Source organism: Triplophysa rosa, linkage group LG18 (assembly GCF_024868665.1).
Source record: "Triplophysa rosa linkage group LG18, Trosa_1v2, whole genome shotgun sequence".
NCBI classification, from domain to species: domain Eukaryota; kingdom Metazoa; phylum Chordata; class Actinopteri; order Cypriniformes; family Nemacheilidae; genus Triplophysa; species Triplophysa rosa.
In genome coordinates this window covers 21156529-21171193 of record NC_079907.1, presented here as the reverse complement: position 1 = coordinate 21171193, position 14665 = coordinate 21156529, and the positions used below count along the sequence as shown (strand labels likewise).

The following is a 14665-nucleotide window of genomic DNA, read 5'->3' as shown; positions in this document are numbered from 1 at the left end:
AGAATTTACATTTTTGGGTGGAGTATCCCTTTAAGCGAATACACAAACTTCCACTTTTGCGCACTCTTTACAGACTTTTCTAGGAATGGTTTTATGTCTTCCAACCTTGCACAAGATTGAACAGTTGAGCGAGGTCACATCATAAAAACCATGTGGTAATATTCAACGTTCAACCTGTTATAAACATATTGCACAACTCTCTGGAAACACAAGAGAAGCAACACACGAGGCGTCTACAGGGACACAAGATGATGTAGGTCTGCATATTTTCTCTGTTGCAAAGGGTGTGCAATGCAAAAATAAGGCTGAAAGGGCATCATATTGAATCTAACCCGTTTTGACCACCAAATTGAGGCCAGAATGAAATCAACACAACGTGTATTTTTTTCGCTAATGCTGCCATCATGTGGGCTGTTGGAGTAGTGGCTCATTTCACTTGGTGCTTTTGATTGGGCTGCCAGGTCAGCATGAAGGTCAAAGTGGGTGAACGAGGCTCCTCAGATTGTCCACAGAAAACAGACAAAAAAATCAAGGTAGACTAAAAGCTGAATCTCGGCAAGGATTCCAGCAACATCTCATGCTTTCCAGAAAGCCAGCAGCGTTTCACCCTCATCACTCATACACATTACAGGCCTTATTAACACAAGAACATCCATCAACAGGCACATTTCTACACTGTAAGAAAATCCAGTAAAAAAACAGAAAAAGTAACAATATTTAGTCAAATAATTACATGCTTTTCTCTGTTTTCTTGTAAATTTGCTGTCGTTTTCTATAAGTTTGACTGTTTTGACCGCATTTCAAAAATAGACTGTAAAAGATTTTTCCGGCAGCTGGGACGCCAGAAATATACCGTAAAAATAACATTTTTCCGTAAAATTACATGTTTTTCTTGTAAATTTGCAGTCTTTTTCTGCAATTACATTTTGTTTACCGTATTTCAAAAATTCTGTAAAATTCATTTTTTACAGTGTACGTTCTTCAGAATTGGATTAGAAGTAATCATTACAATTAATGCTCATTTAATACACGCTCATTTATTTACAATAGGATGCCAAAAAGAACTAATTTGGCAAGAAAATAATTACTGCTTGCTATAAACTAACATGTTAAAGCATTATGCCCGTCTTCAGTTATTTTCTATTTTTGGCATTTATCTCCAGCATCATCTTTGCGGCTGACGCCAGGGCTGTATAGGAATTTCCCTATTTCATCAAAAATACAGATGATCAACATGGAAAAACAAATTAGATTATCAACATTTATACGAAGTCATCATAATCCAATTTTTAAACTGGTGGTGCGTGTTCAAGAGTGTGCACGTCACGCGTCTGCATTTGAACAACAGTCACATAAAACTTCCTTCGTTAATGATTATATCACGGCGTGATTACAAAATGTTTATCTACGACAACGTTTTTACACTAAGGTGAACAAATTCCCACCGATTGGTGGCAGTGCTGACTGTGGTCAACACATGTCCAGACACATGTCAGAATAAAACCCTCACAGACAGCATAAAAACCTTTACAGACTTGAAGATTATAGCAACGCTTACTTGGCAATGGCTTAGGTCAAACTAACAACTACAAATTACAGTTCCAAGACCTACAAAACTCCCCTGGCTCTCAAACTTGCATTGTTGTACAAAACAGAGCACATTGAAATGATTAGCAGTTTACTGACAAACATATGTTTGCTTTCTCAGCTGTTCATTTTATTTGACAATTAAAACATTCTTTTGGAAAATAGGTTTTAAGTACATGTAAGAACTTTTTCAAAATCTCTTAATATACAGATATTTATCCATAAAGAAATTCACGTGAATTCCGTTACAAGGAATAAAGTTTGTGTATTTTGCCCGAAGCCATTGGGTGGGATACATACTGTGTTAAGTGTCATGGTTTCTTACAATCTGGGATTTGAAAGACAAATGTCCAAAGCAGAGTCTCCTGAAATTGTCCCACCGTTGTGGGTTGACAGCTATGGCTTGCTAGCAGCTCCCACAGTCTTTCAGTTTACACATCCTTCATGTAAACGTCACGAGACACACCATGATTCAGATTGAAAAGCAAGACCCTAAACTGTATCAGTAATACATGACATACACTTACACAAACCAACATACAAACCAGAAAACCCCATTTAAACAATCACAAAAACGACTTGAATTCTTTTCCATAAAAACACAGTGAAAAGCAAAAAGAACAGCATTTGATATCCCTCTTCACTGTCATGAACACGTGTGGCTTAGAGAAGGGTAAGTTATTGTGTTATTCTCTAAAATAAAAAATGTCCCTCTATTGAATGGATCACGGTTACCTTTTTTAACATTCTTATTTTGAAGTCTATTGACATAGTGTCATTCATAATTAGAAACATGAAGGACACACAAATGTAGCCACCCCCTTTCCTATTTCTATAAAATGACAAAAAAAGTACATTTTAATGAGAAAACAATGAGAAACAGACCAGCTAGAGATATAACAGCTCTACGGAGTACACTGTTAAATCTTACTGTTGATTGTGGGGTAGTTTACACACTAAATAAATGTAAACTGCCATTGAAGTAGCGTCTTTTCACAGTAGCGTCTTGCAGTTAGGTTCTAACAGTGCTGTAGACGGCAACTATAGTATATTTATTTGGACTCGTCGTCACAGCATAAAGGTGTCAGATTCTGATGACTACTGTAAGTGAAATGCAGTCTGCTCTTGACGTGTTTATTAAAACAGCCAGAGGTCAAACAGATCCTACACTGTAAGCTATCTGAAAAAAAAGCATATATATTTTAAGGAATTCACGATATGGTACTGTAGCATGATTTACAGAGCATGTAAATCATGACAGATTAAAACATAACTGTGAGGTTTAGTGCGATTCCGTCATGATAAAGGATTGGGGTTCTTGTGCTCGATGCTGTAATGTTTTCACTTGTGCTTTAGGGGACTTAAAGGGATGTTCGGAGTTCAGTAAAAGTTGTGCTATATAAACATCTTCTGTTGATTAAAATAGAAAATAATTTGGAATTGATTAAAAACGCACAAAATGTTATGGACCTACAATAGACCGCCAAGGTGAGTCAGTCATAAACAAGATAACAAGCTTATGAAGTGCATTTTAGAACCATGGTAAACATATGCAATAAAGGCCAAATGTTGTGTTCAAGTTCATACACATGACATCCTTACACTGCATTTAGAAATGCATTTAAAAGCATTAAAATGGTATACATGTTCAATTGGTGTGAGCATTGAAAAGAATTTAAAGTTGCGGTTGTCCCGTATTTTGATGCATTTCCGAATGAAATGGAGTTTCGAATGAGAAAAATAGTGGGTGTGGCTTGCGTTTCTCGCTGCGATTGGATTATATAAAAACAGCCGTTGCGTTTCCTTTAGAAATGGAACTGGCAGCAGACTGACAGTTGAAGGGGAGGAGTTAACAGATGCTCCGCCCAAGCCATCTGTCATTAAGATGGATCGTCACTTTAGGGCGGAAGTGCATTTACAGATTTTAACTGAAGATTATAAGGGTACAGGAGTTTTAAAAAGAGAATGACCCACATTGATAAACTATTTCCAATGAAGGCTGCTATATTTCATGAAAAATAGGCATTGTTATTTTTTATTTCACTGGGACTTTAAGGAAGCTTGGCAAAAATTACAACACATGGACAAAGAGAACTTTTCATCTCTCTAAGCATTTTGTGAATATTACAATAAAACCCAAATTTCCTGTTATGTATACCTTACAACTTTTTAATCTATTTTGTATAATGCTCATCATATTTTAATGGCTCAATCTAACCTGAGAGAGCATTAATAGCAAACATCTCATTTGGCCACTATTGTGTAATGTTTAGCTGCGAACATAGTATTAACAGTTTTTAGCTGTATTTACAGTTTCTGAAGCTTGTTATGCCACGAATAAAAATGTTTCCTTAAGGTCATTTAAAAATGAGCAGAGTTAAGTTTGAACAGCACAGAACACAGAGCAAAGAGAAGAACAGTATCAGTGAATCGTGACATAAGAAATACTGTTTCCGGGTCCAAGCCACCACTCATTTCAAGTGAGGATGCTATTTAAACAGCAGTTTATGAGCTTTTTATTCATATCACATATTTACACGAAAATTATTAACTCACCGTGTACAATACAATCTCATAAAATCTCCAAAATCAATATTTGAATAAACTGTAAAAATGAACTACGGTGTGGACATCTGGGCTTTCGTATAGAGATAAAGGTTAGAATCGTGTTTTTTGACAGTTTTAAAGCAAACCAATCATTTTTCTGTTGTTTGCCTATGGCAGCGTTTGGACCTGGAAACGGTATATGACCTTCCATATACGCGTGACATCAAGCTTAATAAGCGGATTGATTTGATTGCAGTCTGAGAACTCGACCAAAAGAGAAACAGATGATAACACAAGGTCAGACAGCCGGCAAATTGATTACACGTCCATTCTTAAAGATGTTGCAATGTTTCATCCAAGATAATCAGAAAACAACAAGATTGCTCTTCAAAATAGGGCACTGATGTTTGATAGTACCTGGAGAGAAAGATGCTGTTTAATTCCTATATATTAGGGATGCACCGATGTATCGGTCACCGATATTGGATTAATTTAACACAATCGGCATATCGGCAATAGCATGAAAAAGGCCGATACCGATGGTTTATGAACTAACTGCATGGAGGCAATGAGTTGCATGTCTGAATAATCCAACGTTTTTCTCTGAGCAAAATAATGAAATGGCAACAGCACAGAATATGAGTTTATGTAGTTAACAAAAGAAATATTGGATAGCAAAAATCACCTTTGAAGGCTGTCATGTTGTCTTATTGTATTTTTATCTTAACTTGTGCCTCTCTTAAAATGTTAAATGGATTCAATTCATGTTCAGTAAAATGTATTTAAGTATTGTAAAGTTCTATGCAATTGACCAATATCGGTATCGGAAGATAGTTGTTTGGTATCGGCCAAAAAAATCCTATCAGTGCATCCCTACTAAATATACAACATCCCTGTTAGTTTAATGTGTCTTTGAAATGAATGAACACAACACAACGAGCGGTTTAAGCAGTGCCTTCTGTGACGGGCCTTGCGATAGCATACATTGAAAAACCGTTTGAGGTTTTCGATTAGCTACATCAGATATATCTGCTGATCGATATCAGCATCTTTTCCCCTGTTTTGAGATTGCATAGCAAGTACTGGATTGTGTTCAAAGCCATCAGATACAACTACAAAGTCTAGCCGCACTTTCTTTTAAATGCCATCTCCAGGCTGAAATTGTCTCCATTAGCAAAATAAAAACGGCATTTAAGAACCATCTACTCTTCTTTCAAGGCACAACTATGCTAGGATACTTTTTAAAGTGTGCAAAATGAAGCTCGACTTAAATGATCTTACACCGTGAGATCACTTTCAGAGGACCGTGTAGATACAGTAAACCTTGCAGGATATACATAGTCAAGGAACTGAAAGCACTGTGCTTTTCTAGTAAAGCTGACATTGCAGCTATTCAAGTTGGCACTTCTGCTCAAGCTAGCACAGATGCAACTCGTGAGGTCAGTTTATTTGTTTTTCCAGAGATCTCGATTTGAGGACTCGATGAGCGTCTAGCTGTCAATCATGGAGTTTCTCTACCAGGAACTCATTTTAAACAGCAGGGTTGAGCAACAATTCAACAAATAATTCAATTGAACTCTTTGATGGTAGACAAAGACAACAGAGTCTCTCCCTTTCTTCTTGAAGTCTCTATTCATTTATGTGCAAAACGTTTTGTGTTTGATATTCTTTCCCATAACCGCTGTGGTTTGGTCCTGTCTTTGTAAATTCATCAGCTACACCTCAGTGGTTTGCCGTTGACGGCTGGCTCACAATGACCTGGATTACAAAGTCCTTCAGGATCTTGGTGTCTTGGAGGCGGGTCTTGTCTGTGAGGAGCTTCCCAGAGAAAAACCAGCGTTGGTGGGCCACATCAATGTCCTCCTGAGCATGAAGTTGTTTTTTGAGAAGGCCGATGGTGTCGGACATGCTGGCATTCAACCGGAGGTCTTTGCCGGTGGAGAGGCGTACCTTTAACTGGAACTCTTTCTTCTGTGTTGTCTGGGGCTCAGGGTTGTCCGACAGGTCTTCCTCGCTTCTTTCTGAAATCAGATTGACTGGTGGTGCCAGGCAGTATACTGGTAGCTGGTACCGGTTGCCGAGTTCATCGTAACACTCGGTCAGGGATCCTTGAGTGGTTGGAAGATAAACAACAATGCTATATCTATAACAATGGTAATTCATATTTCTCAAAATATTTCCCTTCTGCACCTTGTAGGTATTTATAACAACAGCATTGTAAGACATTGTGATTCAATCCAACTTCCTCTTCCCTTTCATTTAGAAATGACAATGAGAAAAGCGCACGTTAAACCCCTAACGTTCTCTCGCATTCCACATCCTGTAGTAAGTTTTTAAACGGACCTTTCAAATTCCATTCAAAAATGCTGTTTGAAATTCGTCTAAGGTGTATTCATGCATGTGCCATGTCATATTTAACTTAAAGCTACAGTTTGTAAAAAAACGCAGATAGAGGGCACACTATCAAGACAACAACAATGCCGTAGCTTGATGACGCTGTGAAGGAGCATGGAATGATGGGATCTGTTGTCTTCAACAGAAATCATGTTAGCGGATGAGGCAAAGTAATAAAGTTTTATAAATGTTGCGTATAATTGTGGTCCATAGATAAGTGACTGCTCGAAACAAGCTAGTGGCTTGCTAGACACTACTTCCGCATTCATCCACGACACTGTTGTCATGCGGTTTGTACGTCAGTAAAGGCAGTGACAAAGGGTAACGCGGATATGACGCCATTGACAGGTGACTGCACAGCCCCGTGTCACCGTTTAGAATGGCGATTTTCTCATGATTTACAAGTACAAACATTTGAGCTATTGTAAGTACTCAGCTGAACAAAATATATAACACTGGCCTAGTGGTTATTGGATACTTTGCTGCAAAATTGTCACAAACTGTACCTTTAACTATCTGTAAGACCTCTCGAGCTAAAAAATGCAGCTTTTGTTTTAATCAGTTGTCTTGCTGTTTTTGTTGCCTCCGTATTTAAAGAGTAGAGTGTCTTGTTCACACGCTCCTTTGTTTTCATATCGGAGTGGGAGGTTTGGTTTGCGGCTTCGACACCAGTCGATTACTATTCCGAAATGGCTTTATTCATCAGGAAAACACAGTATAACTCACCGAGTCTTTTCACCTGCCGCTGTCTGCCCCGTTTGTGCATGCGATTGTGTGTGTGCGCACGAGCCTCGCTTTTGACACACAGACACAAGGCAGCGCTAACAGAGACAGCACGATCGGATAAAAAGTTAATGTCATTCATTTTTATATAAACAAACACGTATATAAACACAATGGAGATATATTGCATCACCAAAAACTACTGACGTCAAGTTTATACATCACGCGATAAGTCGATAAATTGACTATCGCGACAGGCCTATTGACTAGTATACACACACAATGTGAGCGTGTTACTACTAGTATGCGCTGTTTGCTGTGACGGAGTTTAATGAGCGTGAGGATGAACAATGTGTTATTTGAGACGTTTAAAACAACACTAACCGCGGAGAAGTTCAGGGAAGGTATCTGTTATAAGACACCGCTGGATCATTTCAAATCAGTTCACAGAAAGAATGAACAACAGGCGAGTTTTATTTTTACGTTGTGTTGTGAACTTGTGGAAAAGTATCATTATTACAAAGTAAAATCAGCATTATTACTAGGGTTGGGTATCGTTTGAAGTTTAGCGATTCCGATTCCACTTAAGATTCTGATTCTTATCGATTCCCAGTTTCAATTCCACAGTTGAAGTAAAACACTAAGATAACAACCTGCATGGTCATTTAGCCTGCTTATTGACTGGTTTGCAAAAGTATATATATTTATGAGAACTGTTTTGTGTACATAAACAGATAGCAACCGTGTTTTGTCTGATTTTTTACAATTTGTATTACCATAGTTTAAATACATCATGGTTAAACTGTTACTATAATTAAACTAGGGTTCATTTATGGTTACTGTGCTTTACTGAAAATACTATAGTTAAACTATGGTTACTATATTAAAAATCTGTTTAATTTTCTTAAGGGCTTTTATTGAGATATCAGCAGATCACAAGTTAACACGTGCACATTTCTGAAAATATGCACACAGGAATTGGTAAGAGGAATTGAAATTGTAATGTCAAGTATTTGATTCCTATTGTTTTTGATTCCGATCCGATTCCTAACCTTTCGATTTCTAATTGGAATCTATAATCTATAAAATGTAGGCTATACTTTTTCTTACAGTATACATATAATATATAAATATGGTCTTGACATGCACATTTTCCGTTAGTTCAAATGAATTCAGAGTAATTTGGTCTGGTGTATTCAGTTTAATCAGTCTTAGCATCAATCAATAACAACTCAAATAATAAAAAATCTAATCTGCTGTCATCTGCACTTAAATGCATAGACACGCAGCATTTTAAGACCATTTTAAAACATTTGTAGATAGTTCCCAAATTTTAGGGCGGAATTAACAAAAATGTCTGCAGATTCCGTATGGCCCTGCTTATGAAGGAAAACAACTTGGTAAAAAAACTTATGAGAGGGAAGATGTACACACAACAGGATAACTAAAAGTATGTGATAAGTTCATGCTATGTGGCTCTTAAAACAATCATTTGGTGCCTGTTTTTTCCCTTATAAGAGCAATTGGCTCCTTAGTTGATTTTTTGTCTGGAGCCCTGCATTGTATGGAAAAAACACAGCAAATGAATTTGCAAATCAGCTGCTGATACCCAAGCAACATCGTGGAAAACATTTCTTATGAGAAATATCTTGGTTTGTAGTTGTTTTAAACTTTATTTCAATGCTAATTTTAAATGATTAGTTATCCTGAGGGCCCCATGAAAGTCAGCTGGGGCCCCCCTGTTGACAACCAATGCTAGAGAAGAATAAGGAAATTGACAATTTTCATTTTTAGGGCAAATTGTTATTATACGGTAATGAAATAAATTTACAGCAGTTTTGATACACCAAATCAGCCATTAAACTGACATGCTAGTGTACTGACTCTCACCATGTGGTAATGTGATGTTGGCTCCATCCACTATAGCCTGAGCGAGCTCTTGATCATTACACTCCAAAGCCACAGCAGCGGCTTTCAGGGCATCCCAGATCTCCTTACGTCCCTCAAACGCTGGAGCCGTGTCCCAAAATTCATCTCTCTTACTGCGAAGCTGCCCCTCCGTCATGGGGTAGTCGCTCTTCCACTTTGGCTTGTCTTTCTTCAGGGGCTCATTACGACCTTTGGATGTAAATGATGTATGAATTACAACCACAATGTGAGATGTGGATAACAATGCGCTTGGAATAACGGCAAAGTGGAAAGTTGCTAACACACACTGAAAACTTTGTCTGGGCAGCCTTGAAGAGTCAGGATCAAAGGCAACACCAAATTACTTCTGACCATTTGGCCAGGATTTTACTATTCCAATGAAGTTCGCTTTAAATCAGTACAGACAAATAAAACATTTACTCTTACAATGACAGCACTTCACCTATGACATCATCAAAAGGTATGTTGACAAAGACTTTCCATTTGTATTTTCCATCAGTACGTTTTCTAACTAAATTTTTAAATGGCGGAAGAACAGACATCAAGTAGTGGTGTAAAAACAAGATTGGACATTTATTGCTATAAAATGTTACAGTTTCATAGAACAATATGAATGAAAATTTTACATTTAACCAGGTGGACAAATGGCATGCTTAAAGTAAATCACGTGTAACTGTTTCTCAATTGCAATGCTACTCTTATATTATTTTCAATCATGCGTGAATTATACAAAAAGATGTTAAATATGTGAAAACGCAAGCAATGATTTTAAGACTGTTTTCACGAAAGTGTTTTATTACCACCATAGAAAAGTTATGTTTTAACAAAATATCGAATTTAAGATGTGGTGGAAATCACTGTGATACATGTTCATTGCTGAATATTGTTATTGTAAACAAATGAGAGAGAGTGTCATGTACATAACTGAGCAAAGGTTGTGCGTTTATGATTTCTGTCTGTAAATACTACCTTCCCACACCTACCCATAGTTCACTTAACCCTGAGGACAATGCCCAAACTCTAAACCACTTGACCACCTTATCTTGTCAAACAGGCCTCTTGTTTTGAATAAAACAATGATATGTTGAGCCCAACACATTGATGATAATAGTACAACTGAAATTGGATAAGACAAAATATATGCATTTCTTGAGTAAATGTTTACAAGAGGACAAAAGACCTACGTATCGGACTCTATTTGTAATGTTGGATTTAAGATCATTCCTTTACTCAAATTGTCTTTTTTTATTTTTGCCGTCTGGTCAGAATTAAATACATCTACCATCACGTCTGTTTGGATTGTCTTAAGAGTTCTAATACGAGACAACAACAAAAAACACACAACTTTTTCAGGTTTACCAAGTCTAGATCACTGCCAGATGAATAAACCTGGCTAGCAAGCATTTTGGATGCACATTTGGTCTTTATTAAAACAAATGAAATAAGACTGAAATGTTTCAACTTTTTAAAAGGTGTAGTGGGACACATTTCCTTTCATTTGAAAAGTATAGCTTTGTTAAAACGTGTGCATTTCTTGAGATGGGAAAGGTTGTGAGCCCAATTTTCATACGTAGGGTTAGGGACTTAAACCCTACGCGTGAGCACTACAGTACTGTATTACTAAAAATAAACAGAATAATAGAGAATGGGTGGGCTGGTGTTTTTGTGTGGTTTTTGCCAGGGAACACGTGTGACTCAGTGGCTTCCCATCCCATGTAGATTCAGCTCTTACTGCGCAGCCAAGTATTTAAAAGGTCACCTTGCATCCAAACACATTATTTATAGCATGGGCAGCTTAGGTGTAATAAGTGATCAGGAGACAATGTGGGATTTACTCCGTTCTGTTCCACCAAAAACGCTTCACTCTAGCAACAATAACGCAGTATGGGACTGTTTGAGTATTATCAACAACAAGTGACCTTTAAAATGGCACAAGGTTCATATATTATGGGAAGTGCATTCAACTGAACAGCGCCGGCACAATAACAACCCATTCACTTCTATTGCATGGACACAAAACCAATGCCAGTTAACAACATTCTTCAAAATATTTTTTTTTCTGTTTTGCGGAAAAAAGAAAGTCATACAGGTTTGAACAGGAGGGTGAGAAAAGGACGACAGAATTTTCATTTTTGGGTGAACTATCACTTTAAAGCAGCTGAAGGCAGAAAAATACATGCGGACAAATTACTGTTTACAATTCAGAACTTTGGTCAAATAAAAGTTCAATGGCAATATGAAGAACTCCACAACAGACCTAATGTCCTCTCACTGTTATTGGAGTACAAAGAGTAAGGCTGTTCACGATTATTAAATAATCGTCTCATCGCGATTGTTTGACCTCATCGCGATGGTTTCAGATCATCGCAATTATTGCACATCTCTATAGAAGACACTAGGGGGAGCTGCATCTGCATATTGCATATTTTAGTGTATATATTGTAACTAAAGCATGGTAATACTTGTAAAATGTACCACCACAACACAATCACTTAAAAAAAAAAACTAAAACATATACAAATTACCTGCAGTACAATTTAATATTATATAAGCAAATCTCAGTGTGAAAACCAGTCTACCAAAATTTCATTAACATAGAAGTAAAATTTTATTGTAGTCTTCCAAGTGAGAAAAAAAACAGACTAGAAGCTTTTCTATGACTGATAGCATTTTAATGGTGGCTTCAATTCACACCTGATCAATTTACTTCATTTACCAGTATTTGGCGGTTGTATTGTTGACAGGTAAAAGCCTAAACCTTAAATATATGATGACCCAATTTTTTCCGATGTATTTCCACAAAAAAAACAGTCTTGTATTCAGAACAATATGGTCGTTTCAATCGCTGAATCAAAAATGAATGACAATTAATCGCCAAAGCCCTAAAACAGACAATTAATCGTCATAATCGCAATGATTTATTAGACAATTAACCGTCAGTCAAATTTCATAATCGTGACAGCCCTAACAAAGAGAAACCCAGAGTCAGCAGGGTACTGTATATAACGGTCAAAAGTGGGGCTGACAAACTATTAATCGCATCCCGTAATAAAAAATGTAAACACAAACTTTTATTCTGGATGGGATTAATGGTTTGACAGCCCCAGAAGTCCTTGATCCATTTTATGATGATCACGACTTATTCCACAACAATGAGGATGTGTATTGCACGATGTGACAGTTAAAGTGCATCATATAATATGATCTCTAATCAAACCACACGCAAATTCTTGCAGCATAGTCTTGAAGAGAAGAACTTCAAGAGGGTGCCGATTGCCGAATAACGTTGCATTCCTCTCATGTAACTCTCCTTTCATCCCCCCACCCAGTACAAGCAAGGACATATTCTCCTCCCCCACCCGGTTTTCACCACTACCTAAAGGAAATCGAGATGTTCTCTTTTCCTCGCCGCGGATGTGAAATACGTGACATCCGTCCAATTTACAATAAAGAACATTTTGGACACAGACAGCCTACGTTTCAATGAGCTTCTCAAGTTTGCTGTGGTTCGAAGACAGCCAAGAGGGATGTCTTCCTGTTTTAGCTGGCGATGGTCATGTGCCCTAAAGCACTGCTGAACGTCTTATCTATTGTTAAAAGTGCACACACCGTGCTGCAATTACAGATAAGCAGCATGCTGTACTATCATCACTACTGATATTAGACAAAGCACATCTGTAGCCTCAAAACTTTCACTGAAAGATAAAAGCCATTTCAGTTACACGTCATTGTTGCAGTTGATGTCACTGAAATGTTCGGCGATCTACTGCAGTTTTCACTATAGCTTGGTATGGCAAATACACATGGGGAGAAAGCATGCACAGGCATGCCCCAAGACCACTGCAGCCTGCGTGACTGTGACTGCAACCTGTAAACATTTGTTAGAGTTGTAAACACTAGTTACATACTATGAAGGAAGCTGATAATGTTTAAAAGCCTTACCGTTTCCAAGACCAACTTTGAGTTTTTGGGACCCGTAAAGACATTAAGTGACTGTTGTGTTTAGATATAAAAACACTTTGTATTGTTTCAAGTCTAGGGAGAGTAAACTGAGAGAATTTTCACTCAAGGTGAACTATTCCTAAACAAAGGAGTTCACGCCATGTGACACCGTACCTATATCTACCAGTGGAACTTAACCAACATATGCAAAAAAGTGTTATGTGCTGTTCACATAATTAGGTTCAAGTCAACACACCTTCAATTTGCATATTAAACCACACAAAACAAAAATCCCTAACGAAAAGTACTGCACCATGGAACAACCACAGCATGAGATCACAATACAATACACCAATGTATTGAACGATTGCCATATTCATGTACCTTCCACGTGGTCCTAAAACGTTAAAGAACGCCAAACTAATCAATGCACCTGAAATTTGCATATTCTAAGACTGCAGAGACACACCGAGAAAACAACCATGCAAAACAGCATCACATAAGTCTAAGCATACATCTTTAGAACTAGTGTGGTTATGTGTGTGTTTATGTCTCACCTCCACGTTTCCTCTGCCCCCTCGCGCCGTGTCCGCGTGACTCCGCTCGTTCTCTCCCCACGCATCCTCCCATGATTGTCAATTAAACACGGGCCACATTTTAACACTGCAACTACAATTATTCGCTTCAGTCCGACGAAAAAACGTATATCAACATGTATGTGCGGTTGGTGTCTTCAGTCCAACGAAACACGCAGGAGTTTGGTGTTTATCGGAGCGATGTTAGCTGGTTAGTGGCACCAGCTTTTCATTAACCACCTCACCTTGAGATGGCATCAGAGCGGGTTACAGGTTTGCGATCTCCTCAAAACAACTTTAAGTGGCTTCCTTGACTCATAAATTCGGAGTTTAAAATAAGAAAACTAACGAACAACTTTAAACAAAAATCTACACGGGGGACCCTTTTACAGCTCCCGATGCTTTATATCGGTTCTCTGGCACGAGACTTGCGCGAGTTATTTCTGGCTTTATCCCGAGAGCTAACGTTAACTTAAAGCAACTAGCCAGAGCTCTAGCGTTATCCCGAATCCACAAGTCCGGTCTAAAAGAAAATAACATTAATGAAACTACAATTTAAGCTCCATGACCTATTACTTTCTGGCTTTATGATACATTGCCGTATTATTTGTACGTGGCAAACCTACCTTAATTCTCCATTTCTCGCTAATCTACCTTACCACATCTGATGTTACCATTACCAACTAGTTAACATTACTAGACGCTCCGCGCATGCGAGCTCTGACCACGTGACTCCACCAAAGCCCCTCCCCAAGGAGCTAGGGGGTGACCACAGCGATTATTTACAGAGAGAGAGAGAGAGTTGCGCCAACGCAAGTTCAAAGTTTTCGCGTGTCACGTGATTCACGGAGCCTTCAGATAGCTCCAGGAAGTTATGTTTTCTCTTTAAATGCTTTATTTATTTGCTTTTTTTATTCATTAAATGACTTACGTCTTTAAATGGGTTAATAGTTTACCTCAGTTGGTCT

General features: G+C 37.9%; 1 protein-coding gene across 1 annotated transcript; it reads right to left on the bottom strand.

Annotated features, from left to right (window-relative positions):
- Positions 1 to 1002: 1002 nt before the first annotated feature.
- ubtd1b (ubiquitin domain containing 1b) lies at positions 1003 to 14395 on the bottom strand. The gene is made up of 3 exons (XM_057358932.1): positions 13680 to 14395; positions 9142 to 9369; positions 1003 to 6242 (listed from the first exon to the last, which is right to left on the bottom strand). Exons 1-3 carry the CDS (start codon positions 13750 to 13752, stop codon positions 5857 to 5859), a joined length of 687 nt encoding a protein of 228 aa, XP_057214915.1. The 5' UTR covers positions 13753 to 14395; the 3' UTR covers positions 1003 to 5856.
- Positions 14396 to 14665: the final 270 nt, after the last annotated feature.

Excerpts from the sequence above, each read along its gene's own strand:
- ubtd1b (XM_057358932.1), bottom strand. The coding sequence starts at position 13,752 with ATGGGAGGATGCGTGGGGAGAGAACGAGCGGAGTCACGCGGACACGGC. Across the intron at positions 9,370-13,679 it reads GGGGCAGAGGAAACGTGGAG|GTCGTAATGAGCCCCTGAAG; the intron begins GTGAGACATAAA and ends TTACATCCAAAG. Across the intron at positions 6,243-9,141 it reads CAACATCACATTACCACATG|GATCCCTGACCGAGTGTTAC; the intron begins GTGAGAGTCAGT and ends CAACCACTCAAG.